Raw genomic sequence first — 16879 nt, 5'->3', positions numbered from 1 at the left:
GAGTGATGTGTATTTTTTTTGGCACTGGGTTGCTTTTCAAGTTTACCTTCAAATTAAGTTTTAGAATGGCCAGTTCTTAGCAAATTTTAAATTGGTATTCATTTTTTATTAGTGTCTGAATTATTTTGCCTTTTTCTTCCAACTCATTCCAGCTTTCAAATGGAGGTCACTGACCTCAGCAGCCAAAAACACTATTGCTTTGGGAGGCTACAGTTTAATTGTTATTATATTTTATTACTTTTCTTTCTATTCAGGCCCTCTCCTATTTATATTGGAATGTTTCACTCACACCACTGCTTGGTTGCTAAGGTAATTTGGACCCTAGCAACAGGAGAGCTGATAAAATTCCAAACTGGATTGCTGCTGAACAAAATGCAAAATTAAACCCCACCCCCCCAAAAAAATGAAAACCGATTGCAAATTGTTTTAGAATGTAACGCTCTACATCATACTAAAAGTTAATTTTAAGGTGAACAACCCCTTTAAAGGCCTCACAGGGTACATCTGATGTAGTGCCTTCATTGCTGTCCCTGTAGACTGTGATTTTTTTGTGTTTGGCCCTTTAGCAAAGGAGTGAAAGTCTGTAAGGTGGAGGTGGGGTGGTGCACCCTCTTGAAGGGTGAAATCCAGAGGAGAGCAGTCTGAGTAGGCCCTAGTGAGAGAGTCACATTTGGAAAATCAGAATGTTGTGGGAAATGTTTGCTCTCGATGAAGAACAAAGACTTTCAGAGTTTCTACTGCCAAATTTCAAGTAGGCCAACTTCTTCCACCCAACTTTAGAAGCCTAGAAGTTATGGTAGCATGTCTGGCCCAACCTGTCTGTCATGGAGTCCAGAGTAGCTTTAAAATAACCCACGAGACCAAGTGTGTATAGGATTATAGTATAGCATATTAGTCCAATCATATTGTCTTGTCTCACGTTCAATCATGAATTGCTTTTTGGTGGGTATATATATTTTAAGGAAGCCAAATAGTAATGTTTTCCTAAATTTAGGGTAAAATTTATGATTGTTGGAGTTAAGGAACTCAAGCTGCTGAACATCTTTATTTAAGGAAGCCACTTGGGGGGAAAAAACCTCAACTAACCATGTAATTTTGCCTGAGGCCCTGTTTGAGTTCATAATTTGCCCAGGATTTTCTTTGATTGCCATAATTATAAATCTGCCCCTTAGGGCAGTGGCACATACAGATTAGTCACCCGTGGTAAATCCCTGCTACTGCAAATGACTAATTTCGCTGAAATGTCTTCCTGCTGTAGTGCTAAAGGTGCTTTTAAGTTCAGAAATTTTAGTAATATGTCAAGGAAATAAACACCCACACACTATGGCTTATACACACATGCTACTTTATTAAACAAACTGGCTACTTAAAGTACATGTCAGCCCCTCAACCAAAAATTTTAGCAGAGAAAAGCCTCACGGCGCATGTAACATACATGCGCGATCGATGACGTCACCCGTCAAAATGCCCGTCAGGTGAAACACAAAGCAGAGAAAGCAATAATGTGACTGCGCCGGTTGTAAGAGGAAGTAGGGGGAGCGGTATGTATGCGGTTAGGGTGGGGGTAAGGCGCCCTTGGCATTAGACATAATTTAAAACTTTTAGAATTGACATCTCCTTTAAAGTTACAGGAAACTTTCAACTTTTTTTTTGTAGTCTAGGTCAGTGCTGTCTGACTGGCAGGCTTCCCTTGTGTGGCTCCATCTGCCTGGCTGCTGTGACTACTTAAATGGTATCACTAGTGAGACTTACTGGCCCCTGCATTGTTCACACTTCATATTCAGGCTGTAAGCCCCTGCATTGTTCACACCTGTAAGACCTTAGACTCGGACAGTACACCTCGAACTGTAAAGGCAGGAACAGCATTGTGCTCAACTGTTAACTGTTCATGATCAGTTACTTGTGTAGTTGTCATAGGTTTTCCTGCCTCCTTTCCTGCTCTACCCTGCCTGTGTGTCATACTCTGCCTGCATGCTCCATACTCTACCTGCCTATGCTGCCTGTGTGTGCCATACTCTACCTGTTGGAGGTGAGCCTGGCATTGGGTGGTTTTTGGAGCATTTGGAAATAGTTGTTGGGGGGGGGGGGGGGGTCTCTCTGGTGGTTGGTGTGCTATCCACAGGGGAGGTGGAGGGGTTTAAGTTTTTGACAAAATAAACTTTCCTGCAGTGAGCACCATTATATATTTATTTAAATTTTTTTTTTTTTACTTTATTTGGGGCTTCACATGTATTTATAAGTTTATATAAATAAGGTTCTGTGTAGCCATGGGGGGCATCTGCTCAAACTGAATTGGGCAAAAAGGTAAATGTTTGCACAGCAGGGAACCGAATAAGCTGTGTGTGGGCTCATAAATTTATTGTATGCCATTCAGAGCTTTCAACAGTATGAAAGCCCTTCTTATAAAATCCACCACATTTGTTGCCAAGAAATGGTTTATTTGTTGGTGCTTGATGAACCGATACAAACATCCCTCCATTGATGATCTCCTCTTGATGAGAAGACAAGAAGAAAACTGGTCAGGGAGGCCACCACCAAGAGGCCTTAAAGCAACATAAAGGAGCTGCAGGATTTCTTGTCAAGTGCTGGTTGCATCTGCTAGGAAGCTGAAGAGGAACTTCACCTTTCAGCATGACAATGGCCCAACGCATACATCTAAATCAAGCAATGGCTTCATCACGAAAAGAGAATCATTGTTCTAGAATGGCCCAGCCAGAGCCCAGACCTCATTCTAATTTAAAATCTGTGGGTGACCTGAAGAGAGCTTTACACTGGAGAATCCATCTCTTGCCATTTTGCAGGAGTGTGTAGACATCTTATATCCAGTACATGTATACTGCATTGTTTTAGCAGAATGCAGCCTGCCTTTGAGTTGTGGCTGAGCATAAGCAGTGTGTGCAGTTAAGTATATTATGGGTATACCCACAGAAATTAAGACCCCACCTTGCCTGTAAAACTTGCACGTCCACAAAATGAATTTGTAGAAGGCCTTAAACTGCTAAATTGCATATAGCAAAAATATTGAGCTTCATCTTCCAGATTGCTTAAAGGAGAAGGAAAAGTATAGTCACTGGGGGTGCCAACATTTTAGGCACCCCTCTGATTGTAGTAAGGTAATTGCTTACCTTATAACCTGGTGTGGTTTTCTCCTAACAGAAGCACCAGCCCGGGTAGCTGTGAGAGTGGTCCCTCTTCCTTCTGCCTTCACACCACTTTCACATGCGCAGTAGAGTGAAAAGCCGAACTTTAACAAAAAACCATGGCTTTTTCACTGTGAATGCATTAGCCACAGGGTCCTGAAGAAAAAAAGACAGAAGCAAAAGGATCACTTGTTTGCTGCTACCCCAGACTGGTGCAGCTTTTTTCTAACCGAAGCACCAACCCGGGGTATAAGGTTAGCGATAACAATCATTAAGGGGTTCCTAACATTTTGGCACGCCCAGTGATTTGACCTTTCCTTCTCCAGAATTTAAAATTTCAGTGGTCAGTATCCCCCATTTGATAGCTTGAAATAGGTAGAAAGGCAAATTATTCAAATACTGTAAAGATAATGAATGAAGACCAAAGGAAAAATTGCTAAGTGTCATTTTTTTAGCATACTAAAACTTTCATAATGACCTACAACTCTAATTGTTTGTGGTGGATAGCTACACATAACAGCAGGAAAAACTTGCATACTATAACTTGCAAAAAGCTTGCACCAACTTGAAATAAACCTTAAATTGGAACGTTGATAGATCACCCCCTTATGTGTTTTATTTATTTTTTTTTAATCTGTTAAGAGTATACCAGTGACATTTTTCAGCATCATGTATATGAGAACCCCAATTTTAAGTTGTCTAGGGTATAGCGTTAAATTGGTGTAAAATCTGTGTAAAAAAAAAAAAAGTGTAATTTGCCTGTATGGGACTGTAAAAAAACATAAAATCTGGGGTTCTATTCTAATCTGGGGGGGCTCTAGTAGAGCAGGAACGGATTGCCTGTGACATCACATCCGATGTGCCATTATTAAATGGCACGTATCCCCCCTATATTGTTTCCCCCTACCAGAGGTGTGGGCTTATAAAGCTCGCACTCCAGATAGGGATACAATAGTTTTGGGGTTTTTTTTTTTTAATTTTCTTTTTGTTATATATAAAACTGCCCCTGCCTGATCTGGTCTACCTGCACAGTGCATGCAAGCCATGTTGGGACACATGCATACAAATTATGAGCGAGTGCCGCAACTTGCACATTATGCCCATGTGTATGACATAGGAGGGTGATAAACATTCACTGCTTCTATGCCAGGCACATGCGCATAATATGCGAGCAGGAAGGCGTTTTTAAAAACAACAAAAAAAAAAAAAGAGCTTTCCCCCAACTGGAGTGCAGGCTCTATTAGCCCGTACCTCTGGTGGGGGAAACAGTATAGGGGTGATAGGCCAACCTTTGCTCCACTGCATGTGCCTGCACGAAATTGGAAGCTGTACTAAGTGCAGATTAAAGGAGCTGAATCTCTTCTCTCAGCCTACAAAAAAAAAAGAGCAGCAGAGCCATGTGCCCTGGCCCTAAGCAGCAGTCTTTCAAAAGCTCATTCCCGGGGGTTTCTCAGTGGAGTGATATTTAGTTCTTTGGGACCAGGAAGTGCTAAAGTGGTACTGGCTTCATATTCTTGTTAGTGCCAGAAACTATAGAGACTTATTAACCCTTTAAGTGCCAGCAGAATTTGACATTTCGGTTCCCCTCAGTGCCAGACGTTTTGTAAACATTCTGTGCTCTCTCAGTTTAGAGGCTTTTACTGGGGGCAGGGTTAAGTTTAGGTAGGCAAATTATATATTTTTTTCAGGAGAACCTGAACTTTCCAAATATGCCTGAGTTTTTGTGTATTTCCACTTTTGGAACAAGATTTAGAGCTTGAAATACAAAAAAAAAAAAAGAAAAAATGCTATTTTTCATGATATGGGGATTTATACCAGAAACATATTTTATTTTATGGACAAAAATTCAACTGATTTGGAAAGCCTCATGTCTCCCGAACATGCCAATACCTGATATGTATAGTTTTATTGAGATTTCTGACTTCTATAGATCAAAAACTCCCAGCAGTAAATTACTAAATTTTCAAAGCATTACAGCAGAATACGGCATACTTTACATTCCAAAGCCAAAAATCCTGGAATATTAGGTTTACCCCAGGAAACCATACATTTTTGAAAAGTACACATTCTGACGAATCCGAAATGGGTAACTATGTCTTCCAACTCCTAAGTACCAAACGGCAATGCTTTACTGAATTTAGCATTTTCTATAAAAAAATTATGAAAATTCTAAAAAATCACCTCAAATCTTCTACTTTCAAGCATCATATCTCCCACATAATAGGTACCAAGGGTCCGTTGAACAGTTTGATGCCTATTGTGCATAGGATCAGCACTGTATCTGGCATTTAGAGACCCCATAAGGACGTTAGTGCATAGAGATTGCCCCAGAGGTCTCTTTAGCTACTGAAAATTCAACACATTTACTGCATTTTCTGTGGGGTAAAAACACAAAAAAATACATTGACCCCCCCAAAACCATATATTTTTGGAAAGTACACATTCAGGCGAATTCAAAATTGGTACCCATGTCTTTCTACTCCAAACTACAGAGTCGCAGTGCTTTCCCAAAATTGCTAGTTTTGGTGAAATACCTGAAAATCACATCAAATCTTCCTATTTCAAGCACCTTATCTCCCACATAACATTAGGTACCAAGAAAACACACCCTAAATATGAAAGCCAAGGGTCCACTGAACAGTTTGATGCCCATTGTGCATAGAATCACCGATGTATCTGGCATTTAGAGACCCCAAAAGGAAGTTAGTGCATACAAAGTGTATACACTGCAATATAAGCTACCGTCATGTGCATTATGCAGCATAAGACCCCATAACAGTAAGGAGACCCTAGAAAACTATACATTTTCCAAAAGTACACAATCTGACAAAACAAAAATGGGTAAATACATCTTTCTACTGCAAACTACCAAACTACAAAGCTATGCTAAACAGAACGGTTTTTTTGACATTTCTGAAAATTGTCACAAAGCTTGCATTTTACCCCATTATGTACCCCCACATTTTGTACCGTATCAACATAAAACATTCTAAATATGAACGCCAGGGGTCTACTGAACAGTTTGATGCCCTATATGCATAGATTTACCAAACTATGTGGGGTACAGGGGCACCCAAGTAAAAATAGTGCATATGAATTTTCACATAAGATGCTTCGGCTCATGCAGTTTTTGCACCCGGTATGTGTATTATGTGCCATACGACCCCCTAACAGTAAAGAGATCCTAGAAAACCATATATTTTCCGAAAGTACACATTCTGACAAAACAAAAATGGGTAAATAAAACTTTCTACTGCAAACTATCAAATTACAAAGCTGTACTTAACGGTTTTTGTGACATTTCTGAAAATCGTCACAAAGCTTGCATGTTGCCCCATTATGTACCCCACATTTAGTAACGTACCAACATAAAACATTCTAACTATGAACGGCTCTAGTCTACTGAACAGTCTACTGCCCAATATGAATAGATTTACCAAACTATGTGGGGTACAGAGGATGCCAAATTGAAATACAGCAGACAAAATGTCCATGTGCAAAGACAAGTAACAAAGAACAATGTAAAAAAGCAATAAAATTGATAAAAATAAAAAAAAAATCACTAAAATCATTTTTTTTTTTTGCCTAATATCTGCGGGCAGAATAACAGTTTGAGTATTTTGGCTTGGGCAAATAAGTTTTACAGACAAAGTCAAGCGAACAACAACTATGCATAACTGAAAATGCTATAAAATGGCTAAAAATGCTATAAAATACCTAAAAATGCACCAAAATCACAGAAAATGTAGTAGAAACACCAAAATAATACACAAAAGGTATTGCGCAGTGCGGTTAGTGAATACACTATCCGCAATGGCAATAAAACATTTTTTTTCAGGCAAGAATAAAAACGATGCGATTAAAAAAAAAAAAAAAAAAAAATACTTAAGTGTGTGTGTACATTAGGTAAAATGTGTTTTGTGTGCATGTGTGTGTGCAAGCAAGTGTGAGTTTTCTTTAAGTGCTGTAAGTGATATGAATGTGTGAAAACCTCCCAAAAATGTAAGTGTGAGTATAAGTGTGTATTAGTGTAATAAGTGTGTGATTGTGTGTTTGTGTGTGTATTTGCCACTTACTTGAGGTCTAGGTGAGGATCTGCAGGACAAACACGATCTGGCACACCAGCAGCATCAGCTCATGTGAGGGGGCGGGTCAGGAAGCAGGGGGGCCAGAGGAACTGCAGGGAAAGCCATGTTGATGGCAGGTATGTCCCATGGGGCCCCTGGGCGATCGCGACCCAGGGGCCACTCGTTCCCCCCCTCTGACTGTTGTCTAGAGGCTGGGGAACGAGTGGGGAGCGAAGGAACGGCTTCAAAAGCCGTTCCTCCACTCCCAAATCCGGAAGTGCAGCAGGATGTAGAATCTACGTCCTGTGGGACTTAGGTACTTTGATACACAGGACGTAGATTCTACGTCCTGTGGCACTAAAAAGGTTAATTAAAACAGGAAAGTATTTGCAGCACGTGCCCTATTCTTTGAGCTCATGTTGAAATAAGATGTCCCTTTAATCTGCCTTGATTCACTTGTGCTTCTACAAGATCTTAAAGATAGGGGGAGTAGTTTATGTAACCCAACCATATCACTGTTCCACTGTGCCCCCTTAGTTTCTATAGAAGTTGCTGAGAAACCTAATTGTTGATCAAGAAAACTTAATTATAAATGCAAAAGAATTTGCCAGTGAGAATACCGATTCCAAGCACTCTCTGGTATATTGCTGTTATCCCATCTTGCGTATAGAATACATTTTTTCCTTCATTATATGACACTGGAATCAGACATGGGATAAAGGACAGACTTGTTCAGTGTTGGGAAACTGTCTTAATGCTTCCAACTCCAATTGCAGGAACAATAACATGGAGCCAGATTTACACAAATCACCTGGGATTCTAAGTGGAGGATGTTTCATATTTTAAAGCAGTGTCTGGCTGTAGAGATTTGGGGAAAAGCTTAGGAATAATTTTACTGTGGGATATTGCTTTAAAAATACAACACTGATGTTGCTGGACTACAGCTCCCCAGTATGCCTCTACCTTCATTATATTTTCCATTACTCTGGAATCTGTAGTCCAGCAACAACTGATGAAAGTTTGGTTGAGCAGTGCAGTTTAGCAGGGTTTACATCCCCTGCAGTCTAGGACTTTAAAGTGCTCTGATAAGATTGATACATTACCTAATGGCACATTAAAACTGTTCACAATTTGCTGACACATTGGAACTGTGGATTCTAGGATAATAGATTTTATACTAGATCCTAGAGCAGTGCTGCGTTACACGCTTGGCCACTGCAGTGCTGCATTGCAGTTCTTTTTTAACATGCATGCTAATAACTAAATGTTTTGTAAAAGTAAAGATTTTCTAATATTGAGTAATGCAGACATTTTTTTTTTTCAGTTTTAAAATTTTTATTGAAGATTTCACATTTATACAAAGATACAGTATATTAAGAAGATTATGTTACAGTATGGTTTCATCAATAAACTAGTATTTGTTATACATTTTTTGTGTCTTGCGTCTTTTTCTCGATGAGGTATTTATGGGTAGGCTGGATTCTTTCCTTTTTGGGTTCCAGACCTATCCTGTTTCTTGTTACTCTTTGGTATATATTGTAACAAATATTACGTTCGATAATGTTCGTAACCATTTTTTGTTCAGTTATGCATTTGTATTGGTAGAAATCTTCTCAGGTTGTAAGACAAATTTTTGATAATGTAACTGAAATAGAACAGCTCATAACTTGTAAAAACTTAACAGATTTACAACCTTAACAGGTGGTGCCTCCTTTTCACTCTCCTCTTTGGTTTCACTGGTAGCATAAATAGTTCCTGTCATAACAGTTTATTTTCAAGTATGGTCTTAGTCGTGGAGTTTTCCCATAAAGTATCTATTAGTGAGGATAGTTAAATTTGGTCTAAAATATTGGGAATTGATTCTTCCCATCTAGGTATATTTTATCCTTATCTGTATTAATCAATTGGAGAGGAGGGCATGGTTCCCACTGGATGGTGCTTAATGCAGACAGTTTAATGCACAACATAATTATGACTGAAAACTTTTTATGAATCGGGAATAGTCCAAAACGTGTTTAAAAAAAAAAAAAAAAAAGTTCTAGATTTGGGGCAGACAATGTGATTGCATTTTATAAACATCAGTGAAAAGAAGTATTGAACACGTTAACGTTTTTCTCAGTAAATATATTTCTAATTGGGCTATCGACATGAAATTTATACCAGATGTCTCTAACAACCCAAGTAATCCACACATACAAAGCAATCAAAACAAATAAATCCATAAATTAAGTTGTGTAGTAAAGTGGAATGACACGGAATAAGTATTGAACATGCTTACTGAAATGTATTTAATATATTAGAATGCATTTTAATGACCACTTCAAGGCACAAGGTTCCATTGGCCTATTCTATGATCTTCAGTTCTTTCCATAGATTTTCAGTGGGACTCATGTCAGATGATTGACTGGACCATTGTAACAACTTTTTTTTTTTTCTCTCTCTGAAACAGTGTTTCCTTGGCTTTTTTGTATCCACCCTCGTTTCATTTTCAGCCTCCTGGTAGATGGCAGCAGATTCTTATCAAGAATGTTCCGGTAGATTTTTCCATTTATCCTTCCTTCAATTATATGGAGTCTGCCAGCACCATATGCTGAAAAACTGCTCCAAACCATGGTGTTCTCACCTCCAAACTTCACTGTTGGTATGGCATTTTTGGGGTGATGTGCAGTGCTATTTCTCCTCCATACATGGTGTGTGCAATGACATCTAGAGAGTTCAATTTTGGTCTCATCTTTGACCAGGCTATATTTTTCCAGAATTTCATTGGCTTGTCCAAATGTTCTTGTGCTTTAACATGCATAGAGGCCATGCTGGTTGATTGCATTACTTATTGGTTTCTTTGAAACAACTGTACCTGCTAATTCAAGGTCTTTCTGAAGCTTTCTGTGAGTGATCCTTGGCTCTTGGACAACTCTTGTGATGTATTCTTTTGACTCCTCTGTCAGAGGTCTTGCAAGGAGCACCTGGTCATGGCTGGTTTTGGGTGAAATGTTCTTTCCACTCTTATGGCTTCAACCGTGCTCATTGGAACATTCAGAAGCTTAGAAATATATCTGTAACCAATGCTATCTGTATGTTTTGCAACAATAAGGTTGCTAAGGTCTTGAGAGTTTTTGGATTTTACCCATCATGAGATGCTTCTTGTGTGATACCTTGGTAATGAGAAACCTTTTTATAGGCAATCAATTAGGACTAAACCAGCTGATAATAATTTGCACTGATAGGGGGCAGGATTGCTTTCTAAATACTGACCGATTTCAGCAGGTTTCTTGGCTTTCCCTGCCTTTTTGCACCTCCTTTTCTTTGTGTTCAATACTTGCTTCCTGCAACATTTCACTTTATTACACATAACTTAATTTAAAGACTTATTTGTTTGATTTTTTTTGTATGTGTTTATTACTTAGGTTGTTACCGAAATCTGGTGTATATTTCATGGCAATAGCCCCATTAGAAATATATTTACTGATAAAAACGTTGATTTGTTCAATACTTATTTTCCCTGCTGTTAAATATTACATCAATGATATTAATCTGCATAAAAATGTTAACATTTTCTCTCGACATTTTCTATAGCTGTCAAGTGATAGACACTCCAGATTTTTAAAGGATCATTTTAATAATCCTTTTATTCCTGGTGCTATCTATTGTGCTTAAAATACTTTGGCTTTCTTAGCCCCCATGTTATATACATTTGTCCATTTCTCATGCGATCTGGGTTTCAGAAGATATGGAGCAACTTAAGTTACAGCAAGTAAAGAAGTAGAATGTATCAATTGCCTCTCCAATTGGAGTAATTTTTTGCACTTGGAACAACCAGCCTTTGTTTTAAAAAGCTTTAAACACCAATAACATGCACAGAAATGTAAAACTTTTTTTTATTTATTAAAAGGGGATTTTTCTTGTTTTTGCTGCTTTTTGGATTTATAAGCATGACATTTGCAGTTTGTTTCCTAAATACTAAGACAAAGTGGTTTTAAAATTGCCAATTTCATCAAGTGACATGGGGTTGGGATAGGGCATGTGTGCCCATGCCTAGAGCGTACAAATGTACAATTTTGGCACATATATTCTTTTTTGAGAACCTGGACATCACTGTGTCGTGAGCCATACATTTAGGATATCTGGGTATAAACACTTTTATTATAGTAAAGTCTCCACAGCCCTGCTTAAAATACAATGTATTTTCCATGTTGATTGAAACCACACAACATATAAGGCATTTCATCACTGCCAAAGCTCAGTAATTTTATAGCTATATTAAGATGGTGTCTTCATTTGGGAACAAATCAAGAAATTATAAATGCACCTAATCCACTATTTTCCAATTCGACTGAAACTTTTGTTAAAGATTCGGGCCAATACTGAACTGAATCTGAATTTGCATATGCAAATTTGGATAAGGAAGGGTTAAAGAGAACCTTGTGCTGGGCATGTGGCAAAAATTATTCATCTTCCGTGTTTGTGACAGTCAGGTGGTTTTAATTACTGGTATTCGGTTTGGCCAGGACCCTGGATTCGTCTGAATCCTGGTGAAAAAAGGCTTAATCTTGGCCAAATCCTGAACAATCCTGGATTCCGGTACATCCCTACAAGAAATGCTGGCTAGGAAGCTTACATTATACCCCTCACTTGTGCCAATTCTGACCTTGCCTGAAAGTCTCGTAGAAAGATGGTGGCTGTCCAACTTGTTGAAATCTACCATTAGCCTGTAAATGCATTTTATTGGTTTTAAGTGTCAGTACATTAATGCTAATTTAGGTTTTTGCAGCATGACATTTCTTCAAGGTTTTTATTTATTTTCTGTTTAATTCTAGGCTAAATCGTGCATCTGTCATATGTGTGGAGCTCACTTGAACAGACTTCACTCTTGTCTCTACTGTGTTTTCTTTGGCTGCTTTACAAAGAAACATATTCACGAACACGCAAAAAATAAGAGGCACAATCTGGGTAAGAGACTTTTCAAGAAGAATTGAATTAAGATTATATTTTGATCCACTCAAAAAACATTTTGGCCAAACAAAAGAAAAAAAAAAAAAATCTCTTCATGGTGTATTTGGGCAGTATACCCCCATATGTTCAACATGAATTCAGATAACTTGGCTTTTACTTACCATATGCATTGTCTTTTGTTTTGAGCATGAAAAATCTATTTTTTTTTCTTAAGCTACTAGGGAAAACATGGATAATGAATCTACTCCATGTGCTGGTAATCTAAGTGTTAAATTCCATGTTTCGTTCTTGCACGTTATTTTCCATGTGTAGCTCAAGGATTAAACAATGTTTTTCAATAATTAAAGCAATATGCAAAAAGTATGTTCAGCACAAGCCCTACTCATTAAATTATGGGGAGGTGAGGGTTTACTGTTTCTTTAAATGACCTGTAACGCTAAAACACTACAGTTTATTAGTTTCCCATACATGCAAAAAATGTTTTCTATAAAATGTCCACCCAAAGACCTTACAGAAATGATGCATAATAAATTTTCATTTTCTCAGTGGTTAAGTTGGGTTAATAGCCTGGGTTATTGTGCTTGTTCAAGAAATTATCCATTTTCTCAGTGTTAAAGGAACAGTAACACTACAAATTTATATGGAAAAAAAATCCACTCTACCCTCCTCCAATAACACTTTTTTTTTGTTCTGGACAAAATTAGCTTTATCTTTAATACATAAATAGATGAGAGAAAATCCCACTTCCATTTTCTGTACTGTGTTTTAAAACAGGGCAATGTGGTGAATTTCTCAATAAATCAGTTCGAAACACAACTTTTTTTTTTTTAAACAGAGGAGTATAATTCTTAATTTTTACATAAGTCTCCTTTAAGGACTGGAACCTAAAACTTCACTGCATACGGAAGGTGAGGCCTTGGGACTCGCCCCGCGACAAAACTCCCTGTTCGCTTGCGACTAATCTCCCCGTGTGCCAGAGCCCTAAACGAGCAATGAAATTATGATCGATTAACATTGAAAGGCTGTTTCACTCACTGTATTTATTTACTGTTTACCTTGTGCAGATCCCTTGTTCTTAAAGAAGAATGCAAGTCAAAATTTAAAAAGCATACTGCCCAATAATCCTCCTATTTAGTAAAAACACTTCACATTTTGTATCTGTTTTCTTGAACAGGCAGCCATCTTTAAAAAGGTATTCTCCGTTCCTTTCCCTCCTTGCTTCATACTGCACATGTTTCATTTCCCCCCCCCCTGGCAGATCTGCTTCTGATTGGCTGGTGGGCATGTGTAGCTCAGAACAGGAGACAGGATCAAGTTATGCACATGTGCATTGCTACTGAAGGCTGCCAGCCTACAGGAAGGGGAGAGAGATTTCAGTTCTGTCACTTTAGTCTTCACACTGCTGTAGGCTGCCAGCATCATATCTCAGAGAAGCAAACAAGGATCTGGGAGTTTAGATATGCAGTAAGTACTTAAAAATAATGCCTTTAGACTTACTTTTAATTTATATTAACCTTTCCTTGTCCTTTAAAGTTAAAGGCTGCTGAAGTCTGTTAGTGCTTACATTCAGTGCAGATATGGCTCAAAAATAGCATTGTTGCTGATCTATATATTAACATTTAGACCTTGCTTCAAATTCAAGACCGCCTTCAAGGTGCAGTATTTGGTCAGAGCCCATTTTAAGTTATAACAAAGTTACAGACACAGAAAATATGGAGCCACAGATCCAAGAATATTAAAAACAACAAATGGACAACGTCTGGCCTGCCTGTATTATATACTCTTACTGGCTTTCATTCTATAAGGCAGTGATCACCAACCAGTGAGCAACATGTTGCTCCCAGTGGCCTCAAAGCAGGTGCTTTATTTATTTATTTTTTGATTCCTGGCTTGGTGGCAAGTTTTGGCTGAATAAAAACAATGTACTAGCAAACAAGGCCTCATGTAGGCTGATAGTCTGCAGAGAGGCGACCAAACAGCCAATCACAGCCCTTATTTGGCACCTCCATGAACTTTTATGATGCTCCCCAACTCTTTTTACATTTGACTGTGGATCACGAGTAAGAAAGGTTGGGGACCCCTGCTATAAGGCTACAATTTTATTATTGTCACTCGTTTAATAGTGGCGCTGTGCACTTCATCCTAACAGGGACATAGACCTCACACAGCATCCATTGTTAACAGCACCTGCAGGCTTGTAGGGTTCATACATTTTAACTATAAACACTCAAGGCTACACAGATTCAGTTAAATATACATTTTATTTTACCACTCTTTAAAAAGAGAATTATGGAATATTTTTCATTAGATAAACGTAACCTTAAACAGCCTATAAGATGAGGCTAATGTAAAGCATCATTTTCATCTTTGATGTCATTGGTTCCAAAATGTTTTTATTTTTACATTGGCATAATCACATCGATGTGTTAGACCTGCTTGATCCTATGCGTAGGCAAAACAATTATACCTTACACTTCTTTTTATGCAAATCTCTGCTACCAAAGGTACCTTTTTGGTTACCTTTGGTAATAATAATACAATATTAAAATATACAGATTCCCCAGCAAACAGGACAAACTCACATCATCTTATACAACATTCCATTGATGACTGATGTGAATTTAAAATCACTCCTACTTTTATCACAAGTTCAAAACCTCTATCCTTAAACAGTGTTCAACTGTGGTTAAAACAAAAATAAAGGGAAAACAACACAACCAATGCAGGAAACTTCGGGAAAACGAAGCGATATGTATGGCTTCCCACCAGTGATTCACTTTGACAGTCAGAAGGCATTTTGAGTAGATGGTATTGTGGAAGCTAGCCAAAAACTAAGGCAAAGTATGCTACAGTAAAAATGGGACCTTTCCTTGTCTCTTTTGCAGGCATCTTCAAAAGTGCCTAAATAGAGATGTGTTTTTTTTTTTTGTAATAAATAATTAAAAGAGGCTGCCATACATGTCTGTCCACAATATATATTGCTTTTGGACTTCTTTATGTGTACAAGTAAGCTGCACAAAGAGATGGTAGAGTAACAAGTTGGATTTTGGACAGAATGTGAGGTCAAATCCAATAGTTTTCCTTTTTTTTTTTTTTTTTTTTTTTTTTTTTTTTTTTTTTTTGGAATACTGTAGCTCAGTTGAGATTTCAAGTAGTGCAACATGACCCCAAATTAGTGTTGTTCTGATTCTGTAATGTTGTACTGATTTTGTTTTCCTAACATTTTTAGTGCCAACCGTAACTGAAACATGGATGCATGGTTTAGGTTTGTGAAATTAAATGGAATGTTGTATAAAATATGGGGTACTGTTTTGTGGAATCTGTATATTTTAATATTTACTTTTGGTCCACACAATGGAATCAACTAATCTCCCCGTGTGCCAGAGCCCTTAGTCAGTTGTTTTATCCACCAAGGGAATGTTTAGCTACATCAGTGTTGTAAATACTATTCAACCAACTGTGTAGTCAAGAAGCAATCCACTACAAATTTACATCTATTTTCCCACATTTAAATGTTCCTCTTTGCTCACTCTACATAGTATGATGTGAATTTGTGACTTCATTATTTTGTGCTTCATTTGGGGATACATAATTACGGATAGCATCCTCTAAAATTACAGCTATGTATACAGTTATAAAAAAATTATTGGATTGGTCTTCGAGGCTCTCTCCAGTTCATATTCCAGTCTGTAATTCAAAGCACTCCCTGGAGAGCTGCTAAGCAAAACACTATAGAATTTAAAAACCTCAAATAATATAAAATGTATACTAGGTGCAAATAGTCTCAAAATATCACTGTTTACTTCATTATAAAATTTTAAGGTGACCTTCTTGTTTAACCTTTTATATCAGGCCTTGAATTTTCAAATGTACAAATGAAATAAAAAATCCACATACACTATACTTCTTTTTTTGTTCCTCATAATGCTTCTGGTGCCACTTAGGCCTTTTGCACAGAGCATTTCCTCCACTTCTGCAAGCTGAGAGGCAAATCCGCTCTATTACGCAGCTTTGGTACCTGTACTGAAAAATTACAGCATTCACTTGAAAGCAGGTACATGAAGCGGAGATCAGCCTCCACATAGAAGGCATGTCGCTGGTTACACAGAGAATTTGAAAGAAAATGTGTAAAGCTGGCCACACACATTCAGATTTGAATCTTCTGACAAATGTTCGAATATCTGTCGTATGTTTAAATGCAATAATCTGAAATTGTAAGATAAAACCCTTAATACAAATCAGATGATATTCTGAACTTGAAACAATTGGCAGACACTAAGGGGCTGATTTACTAATCCACGAATCCGAATGAGAAATTCGGATTGGAAAACGAACATTTTGCGACTTTTTCGTATTTTTTGCGTTTTTTTTCGTCGCCGTTACGACTTTTTCGTAAATTGTCGCGACTTTTTCATAACCGTTACGACTTGCGCGAATTGTCGCGACTTTTTCATAGCCATTACAAATTTCGTGAATTGTCGCGACTTTTTCATTGCCATTATGACTTTCGCGAATTGTCGCAACTTTCGTATGGAGAGCTCGAAAAAGTCGCGGCAATTCGCGAAAAAGTCGCAAAGTACCGATCATTACGAATTCGGACCCTTTTCGGACGTTCGTGGATTAGTAAATGTGCCCCTATGTGACTTCCATTTTATGTCCCCAAAGGATATCGCATCATACACCATACATTTGCAGATTTTTTTCACTAGCCGACCAAAATTT

At 37.9% G+C, this 16879-nt stretch overlaps 1 protein-coding gene across 5 annotated transcripts in view; it reads left to right on the top strand.

Moving 5' to 3' along the window:
- usp22 (ubiquitin specific peptidase 22) overlaps window positions 1-16879 on the top strand; it is a 180062-nt gene that overhangs the window by 101778 nt on the left and 61405 nt on the right. For 4 of the 5 annotated variants that reach the window (XM_012970208.3, XM_012970207.3, XM_012970210.3 and 1 more), the window contains 1 exon segment: window positions 12022-12154. The exons of the other annotated variant lie outside the window; for it this stretch is intronic. In XM_012970208.3, the coding sequence (XP_012825662.1) occupies window positions 12022-12154 (133 nt within the window). 5 annotated transcript variants of the gene reach the window in all.

The sequence above is a fragment of the Xenopus tropicalis genome, chromosome 9 (genome assembly GCF_000004195.4).
Source record: "Xenopus tropicalis strain Nigerian chromosome 9, UCB_Xtro_10.0, whole genome shotgun sequence".
In the NCBI taxonomy this organism is placed as follows: domain Eukaryota; kingdom Metazoa; phylum Chordata; class Amphibia; order Anura; family Pipidae; genus Xenopus; species Xenopus tropicalis.
The sequence above is the reverse complement of the archived record's forward strand: the minus strand, read 5'-3'. Positions and strand labels throughout refer to the sequence as shown.